Source organism: Onychostoma macrolepis, chromosome 22 (genome assembly GCF_012432095.1).
Source record: "Onychostoma macrolepis isolate SWU-2019 chromosome 22, ASM1243209v1, whole genome shotgun sequence".
NCBI classification, from domain to species: domain Eukaryota; kingdom Metazoa; phylum Chordata; class Actinopteri; order Cypriniformes; family Cyprinidae; genus Onychostoma; species Onychostoma macrolepis.
This window is the reverse complement of record NC_081176.1, coordinates 22,321,495-22,333,927: the sequence shown is the minus strand read 5'-3', so window position 1 is coordinate 22,333,927 and position 12,433 is coordinate 22,321,495. Positions and strand designations below refer to the sequence as shown.

At 38.3% G+C, this 12,433-nt stretch overlaps 1 protein-coding gene across 3 annotated transcripts in view; it reads left to right on the top strand.

Annotated features, from left to right (window-relative positions):
* Positions 1–231: 231 nt before the first annotated feature.
* The window catches only part of nr5a2 (nuclear receptor subfamily 5, group A, member 2), a 62,498-nt gene continuing 50,296 nt past the window's right edge, over positions 232–12,433 (top strand). Inside the window, exons 1-4 of one of the 3 annotated variants that reach the window (XM_058760708.1) lie at positions 232–441; positions 4,426–4,544; positions 6,343–6,484; positions 11,649–12,343. In XM_058760708.1, coding sequence (XP_058616691.1) covers positions 387–441; positions 4,426–4,544; positions 6,343–6,484; positions 11,649–12,343 — 1,011 coding nt within the window. In that variant the 5' untranslated portion in view covers positions 232–386. Of the gene's footprint in view, positions 442–1,929; positions 2,275–4,126; positions 4,148–4,425; positions 4,545–6,342; positions 6,485–11,648; positions 12,344–12,433 lie in introns of those variants that run through there. The other 2 variants (XM_058760707.1, XM_058760709.1) reach the window with 2 other exon arrangements.

The following is a 12,433-nucleotide window of genomic DNA, read 5'->3' as shown; positions in this document are numbered from 1 at the left end:
GTGGACGGCGGTTCGAACTCTCTTGTCCACCGGTTAATCATTCCTTCAGTACTATCTGTCCGCTTTGGCTTATCTATCTGTGTGTCACTTTATAACTGGCTGTTATCAATCTGTCTAACGCCACGTGATCTAGGCAAACCTATCAACCTCAGAAGTTTTGAATATTGTTGAGTAGGTGAGATATGACTGCAGGTTTAGTGCAGGTCATGGGGGGGGGGGTGGTGTGTGTGAAAGTAAAGGGAGAGATGTCAGGCGGCCGCTTTCCTCAAAAACACCTCACTTTTCTTCACGGATGCTTATTGAGGAAGCTTCAAAAGTTTGAAAGAATGGAAAAGTTGTATGGGATATAGTTGCTCAGGTGGATCACCTGGTGTTTTGGTCCTACAATGTCCACTAGTTTAGAGAGTGAACTGGGACAACGTGACTCCAGGAAAGACTTGGGTAAGTGGTTTACTTTCCATCTGTTTGCTCTGATAAAAATTGCATTATTCATTAGTCCTCATTGTAATATTCAACAGACTTGAACAGAATATGAGCAGTCTGAGTCTTGCTGTTTATATATTGTAGCGTAAGATTATGGCCAGATGTGCAGCGCTGGCCTGTTGTTTTTTTTTTTTTTTTTTGTCTTTTCTGAACGTGTTTATTACTGGCTTTATCATCGTCTTGGGCTATTAAGACTTTATTTTGTTTTTAAACCAGGATGCAGTGCGTTTTATATCGAGTGCAATAACATAAACAGCATTTTAGGCTTTTATTGCGCTGTTTCGTTACTGATAAGCCGGCTGAGAAGCGGAAAAGTAGCGGAATGTAGGCTATTAAAGGTAGTTTGTAACAACTAGAAAATTATTAGTAGTAGTAGTATAGCCTATTATTATAGAAAATATTTAATATTACATAATATAGGCTAAATGGAAAATATTTAACATTATAGGCCTAAATATATTTACATTTTCATGAAATGTTTGAATAAATTAAAAAATCTCGACGTGAAGGGAAACTAAAAACATGTTTTTAACCTGAGTAACAAAGTGTGTGGCTTTGTGGTGATTTTCTTCCGTGTGAGTGTAAATATTGCGTCTATGTGCCAGCTGTTTTCGTTATGTTGCCGACGTTTGTTGTCATATATTACGGGCTTTGTCTAACAGGTTTTTATGATTTTATTACAGTGTTTAATTATCATTATATCATCAAGCACAACTCACATTTAGGCAATGTGCATTAAAAAGCATTTTATCGAGAGATTCCTTAGCCTACATCTCCCCCCCCCACCCTAGAAATAATTTTACATTTAAATAAAATTAACATTAAAAATCTCAAATGACAAAATATTTTTGTATTTTCAAAATTATTTTATTTATAATAGCCTATATAGGATAAAATAGCCTAAAACAAATTACAAAACTATTTTCCCTGTACCTTTAACACACAATACAAGGCATTTCCTAATGTCTTTCCATTTGGTTTTTTTTTTTTTTTGCTCTCTTTTTCCATTATTTCAACTCTAAAATCCCATAGACCATTTCAAGAGCATGTTGATGCCACAAAGTAGCCTACACTATAATTAAATCGCAAATAAATTTCAAACGTCAATTGTAGAGCACATCTTGTGTAATTTTCTCGTGCTTCTCACCACCCTCCCTACTCAGAAATATTTTTCTAATACACACAAACACTTTGCCCTCCGGTATATCACCACATACCTCCCGGTGCTCCCGTTAACGTCGCTGCGTGTCTCGTAATGTTCAATTAGTTTAGTTTGTCGGTGTTTGCCGGCGCGAGCGGAGGCGCTGATTCTCGGGCTCGATTCTGATTGGACAAACGCGTGACGCCAGCGCAGCGAACGCAGCGCTGATTGGCTGACGCGGTGTCAGTGCGGCGTAAACAAAGCAGCGAGGAGCCGTTTGAACTTCACAGATACAGAGACGCAGAACGCGCGGAGGAGGGGCTCGCGCGAAGTTCCTGACAGCTCGCGCACTCCGGTTTAAAGAGCAGCATCTTAGTCGCTGCAAAGACCACCCTAATGAACTTACACCGCGTGTGAACAACTCCTAAAAGAAGGGCAGGCGTCTTATAGGTGCACACACACACACAGGATTTGTTTCGGACGTTTGGACGGTGTTTTTGAGAGTCTCTGGTGTTCCTCGCGCGCAGGCGGAGCGGCGCGTGCTCATCATCGGCTCAGCAGAGCTGTCATGCTGCCTAAAGTCGACTCAGAATCTCTGGGACTCGCTCGATCGCATGGGGAACAGGGGCATATGCCTAGAAACATGCAAGGTAAGCGGCATGCGTGTCAGAGTAACGCTTTCATTCATGCACGCAATATTAAATCTCTCATTGTCATATATTTTACACTCAGTGTGACCTTTTATGAACACCGCATGCCACAAATATAACTTAGACTCGTTGTCACTGAAATTTGAAGAATGAGAAAATTATTTACTACAAAATGACCTAAACAGAAGTTTAGGATTGCAAACAAAATATTTGCGTTTATTTTTACTATAACTGACTCGCGCTTAAACATGCACTGGGTCGCCGCGGAAAGATAAATTAGGAAACAAAGTGCAATAGCAGAGCGTGAATTATTTTGAGCTGAGTGAACTCTTATAAACTCAACATGATCTGCATCACCTGCCAATAAATTTGGTCTTAGTAGGCCTACAACAGAAGGGGGAAACGAAACCACAATAATGACTATGACAGAGCGCAGCTTTACGCCAAACATAAATCTGCTGGTCCAAAATAGTTAAGCCGGCATAAGCTGCACTTTTTTAAATAAAGGTTCCAGTCAGGACTAAATTGTTTTAGAAAACCATCTATGTACTGGATAAAATCTGATGAACCAACTCAAAATATAACTTTTTAATATCCAAAGAACCATAGAGCAACTCCGCGACAAATGGTTAGGCTACTGATAAGAATTTTTTTATTTATTTTTTTATTATTTACTTATTTATTTTTTAAAGAACCTATATTTACATTGGTAGAAATCAAATTTTATCTCCACGCGTTGCGAGCATTTAAGTGATTGTATAATCGAGGAATATATTTAAACTGAAGGTAGATTCCAATTCATGCACGAGAGAAATTCCAGGTGAGAGCTCGTGGAATGTTGTATAGTTTGGTACGAGGTTTTTTACAAATCAAGAATGTCTTTTTAAATTCAAATATTTCAGTTTATGTGTAGCCTATTCTAGCTATTTTAAGCTGCTAGAGCACACGTGAGAAAACAATTTCAAGCCGTTATAAATAACGATTATTTGTTTCAAATCAAGGAACGGCGTTTTTTAGTCAATTTTAAAATGTAAATAAAAAAAGAGAATTATCGACGAACTGAAAAAGCTTCAGAAGTAATGCTCTTGGAATTATTCTACCATGATACAAAAAAATGTGAAAAATTTTAAAACACTTGTTGCGTTCTGTTAAAAAAAATGCATTTTGCACAAATAATAACTTATGGGAACATTAGAATAATGTGTAGGCTAATAATAAACGAAAATCCGAACATGTTCTATATTTTACAGCTTAAAGTTTTGCTTCACAAAAGATTAGTCTGTTCCTTTATCCATATGGAACACAAATCCAATTCGAATGTCCTTTTTCTTCACACGCTGTTCCAAAATACCTCGTTTTAAGTAAAAGTTGATGGTTCTATTTTAGAACTCTCAAACTGCATCGCTTCATCAATGTTAATGCTAATTAAAAGACGAAGATGAAATAAAAATCCATATTATTTACCGAGAGAAGAATAGTCTCAAATATAGGCTACAAAAGACACATGCCACGGTGATTTATTTTGCTGGCACACAATACTAGTGTATTTACATGTTGTTTTGCTTTTATTCGCCTCGTGGCTAAACGTTCCACTCCAGCGCGAGACGGCAGCCTCTCTCGAGCTCCCACACCAATTTACGAGCCATCATGAATATTAACCAGATCGAAACTGAAGTTTTGCCCTGTCTGCGGCCATCCTCCACACCCGACTCAAAGCTTCGGCTATTTCCTAGAGACCCAGAACTGCATATACTTCCAGAAAATTCACTCTTAAGGCTAGGATTTGGTAAAGCTCACAATTGGTGATTCCTCGACTTTTGTTATAGACTTGTTTGCAAAACTGCAGGGCGTGCAGGCTACACGTATATATACGGTATGAAGAGACAGCTAACATAAACTATGTGTTTACACGCTTAAAAATAAAGATCGTTGAATTGGTAAGCAAAGAATCGTTCAGGAACCTTTTCGTTTGGTTTTGAGCTTCTGGTTGTTCAGAGACTCAAACAATTCTTGGTGTTTTGTGTTCTTCAGTGTCACATTAAAAATATTCTCCTGTAACATCAGCCAAACATTTTTTTTTTGCCATAATTACAAAAACATCTAAAACTCTGTAATGTAAATTGTTACTCATATTTTGATTGTGATTTTCAGCCCCCCAGTTTAAAATGATGGACTACTCCTACGACGAAGACTTGGACGAAATGTGTCCAGTGTGCGGAGACAAGGTGTCCGGATATCACTACGGGTTACTGACCTGTGAGAGCTGTAAGGTGCGTAACATCAGCTGTTTTTAACCTCTTAACCTCTTAGGTGGGTCGTGACCTAAAAATGGGTCTTAGGTCTGTTCTCATGATTAGGCGAAAATGCAACTATGCAACTAACTATATAATTATGGACTGTTAGAATAGAAAATAAATAGCATTATCTGTTTTTAAAAGAAAGAACAAAATATTTTCCACACCTTTTGTTGTGAAAAATGTGAAAAACATCTGATTTTAAGACTATATAGTATATATAGTAAGGTGTTGGGTTAACACTTGACATCCAAAACTGTTTAAGAACTATTAGTCTAATATGTTCCACTTAAAAAAAAAAAAATGAAATCGAATCAAATTCATGTGGACTTGTTATTTATTTATTTATTTATTTATTTGTGGAGTTGTTTGTGACTGGCTGTGTGTTTAGTAAATAAAGAAATTACTGTTTTTGTCGATGTCTAATTGAAATCTAGTGATGTGTTTATCTCCGGAAACCGTCAGAGGTTTTGGAGTTCAGTCACACATGATAGTGCGTAAACCAAATGGACAGTTCAGAAAATCCAGTGTCTTTGTCTCGCTCTCACACACACATACTGACTCACATTGTTTCCCCCCCCCAAAGGGTGTATATGGTGGTGGATTTTCCTCTTTAATTGTTAACAGCTCTCTGTAGCACATGAGAAAATGATTTGCCGTTTAAAACCTCTGTTTTGAGTTTTGACGATATGTAAATATCAATATTAAACTTTAAATGTAATTTAAAATTCTGTTTTAGAATTCTAATGTGCTATAGGCAACCAGTATTTGCTGTTTCTTATATATTTCATTTCAATTTTGACTTGTTTTAATGATATAGTCTACATTCAAGGTTAAGCACTTTATGAACTCCATGTTATGGTTGGTTGTGTGTGTGTGTGTGTGTGTGTGTGTGTGTGTTATTTGAGTTCTGGCCAGTATTGATCCTTTTAGTTTTAAATGGGCCGGTCTCCCTATGGTGTTGATCAAGAATAAGTTAATACCGTTCCTCGTTTGATTCTCTCCTGCACTGAAAATGAATTCAGAACAGTTGCAGGTGGAATCTTGTAATCCTACTGCTGTAAATTATGGATATAATTTATTGGATTTTTTCAGTTGCTTTTTTGCCTCTGCCGTATGAATAATAGGATCAGAGAAGTTCAGCAAGAATTTATTTGGAAGACATTTTGATATTTGTATGCCCCTGTTTGGATGTTCAATTAAAATACCGAAGAAAATTTGTTAAAAGTAAACTCCAACTTTTCAATGCAAATCCAACTTTGATGACTTGCAGAGCCTCTGGTCATAATTACTTTTAGAGGAGCTCACAGAGACATGTAAAACATGTACTATTAGTATGTCACAACGCTGAAAGCGGGTCTTTATATTAGCGAGGATATCAAGCAGGTCACCTAAAGTGATCGCGTCGGTATTTCGTCCACTCTCTAGTCAGCTTCTCACATTTCTCAATCTGTTTCTTTCCAGCCTGCGTTTCTGTTTGTTCATGTCAAGTGTGCGTGTGGGTGCACATGTCAGTTTTTGTGTGGGTGTGTGTGTTTGTGTTTATCCAAGTGAGCGTCGACTGCTGAGGGAGCGTTTCTCTGCCCGTGGCTCTACTTTTATATGTGTCTACTTGTGTGGCAGTGTGTGTAACACCTCTTTTTTTTCTCTGTGTGAATGGATATAAGTGTTTTTTTTTTTTTTGTACGTGTGTGTGGGTTGTCTGTGGCTGAATAGCACATTAACAAACACTGGAGGTCAAAAGTTTGACATCTTCATTCACCTCACTCTGCAGGGCTTCTTCAAGCGCACGGTGCAGAACAACAAGCGCTACACATGTATAGAGAACCAGAGCTGTCAAATAGACAAGACCCAGCGGAAACGCTGCCCCTACTGTCGCTTCCAGAAGTGTCTCACTGTCGGCATGAAACTGGAGGGTAAGAAGTCTTTTTAGTTCATTTGTGCATTTCTTCCTGTAACTAAACACAGCTTTACTCACCTGAAAATTGTTACAAACCTGTAGGACTTTAATTCCTCTGTGGAACACAAAAGGAGACGTTTTGAAGAATGTTCAAGCTGCTCTTTTCCGTGCAATAAAAGTGAACCACATCTGTCAAAAAAAGTAGAAAATGTGCAGAAACAGATTGAAATATAAGTCATTATTTAGTTTTTAGAGCTTGACCGCTTTACTGTATGGAAACACGCAGCATGAACATTCTTCAAAACATCTCTTTTTAGGTTCCACAGAAAAGAAGTGAAACAACACAAAAACAACATTTTTGAGTGAACTATCCCTTCAGATAATCAAAATAATCTAAGAATTCTACACGCTTACTACATGATTTTCCTTTCCTCTTAGTATGTAGATCTATGACTGTTAATTGTTTAACTGCTGGAGGGCAGAATTTCTAGCGGTGTCGTTTTATTGCTAGCTGGCTTTGATTTGCTGCCGCATGCTACCAACAGGATACGAGGCCCTCCAGCGCCCTGTCAGACCCGTCCAAAGAGATGAGCGCTCGCTAATACTCCCCACAGGCTTGTTCTGATAGTTCGTACTCCCAAGGAAAGATGGAAAATGTTAACCAAAATGGTGTTTTGAATACAAACCGCAGCAGTAAGTTTCATGCATATTGCTTGAAAACAGAATTACTGCTAAAGAAATGATAATTATTAGTATGAAACATAATTTTGAAATTTTGTCATTAAACTCATCACAATTTTTAATAATTTGATGTTGTTTAATAGATTTGTAATGAAAAATAAATAAATACATACATACATACATACGTAATGTAAAGCTGGCTTATTATTCAATGGTCCTGAGCAACTTTAGCAATTTTAGTCCTGAGCAATTTTATTTAAAAATAATACAAATAATAACTGTATTTTAGTGATGAACCTGCAATCCATTACTTATGACATAATTTTTCATAACATTGATGGAAATTTTAATAATAAAAAACACACTAATAATAATAGTAATAATAATAATAATATAGATTATCTATTAGTCAATATATATATATATATATATATATATATATATATATATATATATATATAAATTATAATAGTGAAGGGCCTGCATTAGTGATGGATTGCAGATTTAATTTGATCATAAGATTCATGATTTATTTTTATCATAAAATGTATGCCAATTTTAGGAATTTATGGGAATTTAGGATTTTAACTAGATTTAAATAGTAGTAGCAGTAGTAATATTTACTTTACCTATTTGTTAGGGGTCCCAGGCCCCATGAATTGTAGTGATGGACCTATTGTAAATAAATGCTTCAGTTTAAATCTTTTTTTGTTTATTATCAGAAGCTTTCAGCAAACAGATTTGAGTGCAACACTCGCCATAATTGAACAAGTAGCAAAACAAAACATCCATATCAGTGTGACACAGACAACTGGCCTTCCATGTCTCCATGGAAGCTCTATTATCAATACAGATAAGGAAAGCCTGCTGTTTTAAAGTTCTAGAAAAAGCATGGCAGAGCATGTTATGTCTTTCCGAGGAAGCCTGTAATTATCTTCTTTTCTACAGTATATTAGTGGCTCAGTTACAGATTAAGAAAAAGAATCCAATCTTTTTTTACCTCTATATAATCAGTACGGAGTTGAGGAAGTGAAAAGGAAGCTACATAGACCAGCCTCGTGCGTTTATTCATTCCATTCGAGTCCAATGTTGTGCACAGCGGAGCGTAAAATAGTTTAGATTTCATCAAACGTCTGTTATCCATATTAAGGACCTTGATGAATCTGACGATCTGGCACAGCCCTTCCGTGGATATTCAAAACATGCTCCATGCTTTGCATTGCGCACTTTGTCATTTTTGGGGGCTGATACGTGTTTGCCGTCTCCCGGCCGCTGGTGGTGGCGGTAGCAAGCTGTCCCATTACTTATGCATAGGTATCATAGCTATTCATGTGTGCGCATGGAACGGCGCGCCTTCAGAGTAGAGCTCCGGCGGACATGACAAACTGTGTGTCAGGAGCCGGCCAGGGGAGGCATTCATATGCCTGTGATAGGACAGGGATTCTCACCCAGGCAACGCTTAATATTCCTGTATATTAAACACACATAAATCAGACAATAAGCAGTGCTCGAATCAGATGCACAAACGTAGAACACGCACAAACAAACAACATCTATGGACGGCCAATTCAAGTAAATTAGATCAGGCAACTGCTTTTATTACCGAGGCAATTGCTTTCCGCAAGCCATTTGAGTAACTCACAAATTGGTTTTATAAGTCATGTACACACACAGACACAGGCTACAAACACATACAGAATAGATACACGGTTTACATGGGAAAAAAGGACTGTGTTCGGAATAGAATACTAGCCTACTGCATACTGAATGCTAGACAATAAATACTGTATAATAGCTACTATTTTAAAAACTTTAAGTGAAACAGTATGCATTATTCCACAATAAACATTTCCAAAATCATGTTTAATAATGCAAATGAAAGTTTGTTTTGCATTTTTATTAAAATTTTTATGCACTTTCAGCAACCCAATCAAATTACGAATAATACAAAAAATAATTTCAAGCTCATTCGTCACACTAGGAATCGAAAAACAAGTTGAGAGCATTGCATTGTGGGATATACAGTATGCTATTCTGTGTAGTGTGCTTTTTTGCAAATGCAGTAATTAATTTTATGTATACAGAAAATGTAAACTGTGCAAGTATGCATACTATATAGTGCAAAAATAATAGAAGTAGTATGGTAGCATGCTATTTGATAGCCAGAAATGCACTGAAGGTAATTCTATGTATACAGAAAGTTTGCATAGTATGCATACTACAGTATATACTGCAACAGTAATAAGTGTAGGGTTGGTAGCATACCATTTCAAACAAAGCCAGAAATGTACAAAATGTCATAATGCATACAGGAAATTTGCATTCTGTGCATAGTATAAGCATGCATACTATATACTGCAACAATAGTAGTTGTATGCTATTTCAAATGGCCTTAAGTGCACATAAGGTTATGCATAAAAAATGTGTATAGTGCAATAGTAGTAATCCCGAAAATTTGTATACTGTACTTAGTATGTATACTATATACTTTAGCAATATTAGGATAAGTTTGGTAGTGTGATATTCTGAATACATCCAGAAATACACACACAACGCAAATGTAGTAGGTGATTCTATGCATACAGACAAATTGCATACTATGCATAAGTATACATACTGTGTACTACAACTAGTGTGTACTAAAATAATACTACTACTATTATTAACACAGCCAGAAATGCACACACAAAACCCCTCGTCTTATGTCAAAAAATCTGTATGACATGCATGTAAATAACCTTGTTTAATTAGACGCTGTGAGAAAAAAAAATCTTATCAGAAGACAAAAAGGAAGAGGGGGATGGTGTCAGAAAGAGTGTGTAAGCGTGCACGCGCACGGATGGGGGCATGGATTCATGATCTGAGTTGCAGGTCTAATTGTGATTTCCCATAAGGGCCGACTATTAGTTTCCAGCTCATTAATTACCCTGTTGCTCAGGAATCATTAATAGTTAAACTTACCACAGTTGTTCTGATTGGATAAATTTTTAACAACCACATTAAGGGCCAAAAACACACACACAAAAAAAAATAATCTCCCACTAAGTTGCTCAGGAATCATTTTTGACTGTTATGAGAGCTGTCAGCGGGATCGCAGTGGTAACACTTTGCCTCCCTCTCTCGCCGGATCAATCAGATCACACACGTAGTGACAACCACACACACACAAACACTCACCGCTGTGACAAGGACCATTAAAATCACTCCCAAGGCAGCTGTTGGACCGAGGGTTTTCTTTTAATTGTTTTATTTTTTTAAGATCTACCGTTCGTGAGATATTAGGGCCTAACGAGCGGCGGTCAAGTCGCGAACGCGTCTACAAACGCATGCTCTATGCATATGCTGCTGTGTGTTTAACGCGTTGCTGGAACCTCCAGCCATCCACCTGCCGACAACGTGGAGCATAAAAGAGAAATAATTAAGCATAAATAATTAACATGCGACTCAGCAGACGAAAGTGAAGTCTACGGCCCTGTGGCGGGGATCAGAGTCGCTTCCGGGCAATGGCACTCTCTTCATTTATTTGCCATAATGATGATCTCGTCCGCTTGACTTTGTCTCGCTTCAGTTTAATATTGAATCATTAGCACCGTTTCTCTCTAAATTGTGTCCTCTGGCGCGATTATGCTGAGTTTGCTCTAGGTCTGCCTTTGAAAAAACAGGTCACATGGGTAGCAACACAAACTAACACCACTGAATGTAAAATTCACACATGAAATTTACACTGATTGCTTGTAGCAAATAAATAAACGGCCTATAAAAGTGTGTGACCAGTCTTCTCTGCTGTGGTGTAGTTCAATTGAAACTGTACCAAACTTCAAAAACTGAGTCTATTTCACTATTTAAAGGTGAAGTGTGTGAAGTTTTTGATATTACAATATTTTTGTCTTGTATACTTAACGAAGTAACTGTTAGCAATTTGCCAGTTACTCCTTTGAAATGTATAAACATTCTGGTGTTTTCAAAACAATGTTTGAGAATCCTGACCAGACCAACATAGCAACGGCTCAGCCAATTGCATGAGTTGTGGGTGGGGCTATCTCTTTGTTAGACCAATAACAGAACTGTCACAAAAATATGGCTGAAGAACTGAAGAATTCTATCTATCTATCTATCTATCTATCTATCTATCTGGCCAAAATGCTTATTTTCAAGTCTTTGTCAAGATTCTCTTGATACCACTGATTTTCTTGATGCAAATGACAGTTAATAGTTATTTAAATTTCTTTGAATTTAAATCAATTTAAATTCTGCTTCTTTAAATTTGAATTCCAATTCTGCATCCTGTTTACTACCTAAATTTAAACTCCACTGACATACAGGAATATAATGTGTTTTTAAATGCTATTCTCAATTCAGTTCTGAATAACTCACAACCATTTCCGTTTGGTGACACTAGTGGCACAGAAATGACACACTTTATCTATTATTTTAGCTTCAATTCTGTGATTTCTTCATGAACTGATAACTGATACATTCTGTGTTTTGCCTTTTATAAGCTGTGAGGGCCGATCGAATGAGAGGAGGTCGCAACAAGTTCGGCCCCATGTACAAACGAGACCGGGCACTCAAGCAACAGAAAAAAGCCTTGATCCGGGCCAACGGACTCAAGCTGGAGGCCATGACGCAAGTCATGCAAACCGTCCCAGCGGACCTCACCATTACCTCTGCCATTCAGAACATCCATTCAGCCTCCAAGGGGCTTCCACTGAGCCACCACCATCATCACCACCACCACCACCACCACCACAGCTCCTCCAGCGCAGGCCTGCCACCTGCAGACTTTGACCGCAGTCCCTTCGTCACCTCGCCGGTCAGCATGGCCATGCCGCCGCACGCCGGAGGACTGCAGGGCTACCAGGCGTACGGTCACTTCCAGAGCCGCACCATCAAGTCAGAGTATCCCGACCCCTACACAAGCTCGCCGGAGTCCCTCATGGGCTACCCGTACGTAGAAGCCTACGCGGGCGGATCGCCGCCCACCTTCCCTCACCTGGTGGTGGAGCTGCTCAAGTGTGAGCCGGACGAGCCCCAGGTGCAAGCAAAGATCCTAGCGTACCTCCAGCAGGAGCAGGCCAGCCGAGGCAAGCATGAGAAACTCAACACTTTCGGCCTCATGTGCAAGATGGCCGACCAGACACTGTTCTCCATTGTAGAATGGGCCAGGAGCAGCATCTTCTTCCGGGAACTGAAGGTACGTGATGCTTTCGTTGGTTTGGTGTTGGGTTGTCAAAAACGTAAAGTGATCCAAAAGCATTTTACATTGAGTTGGGAATCAGTTGGG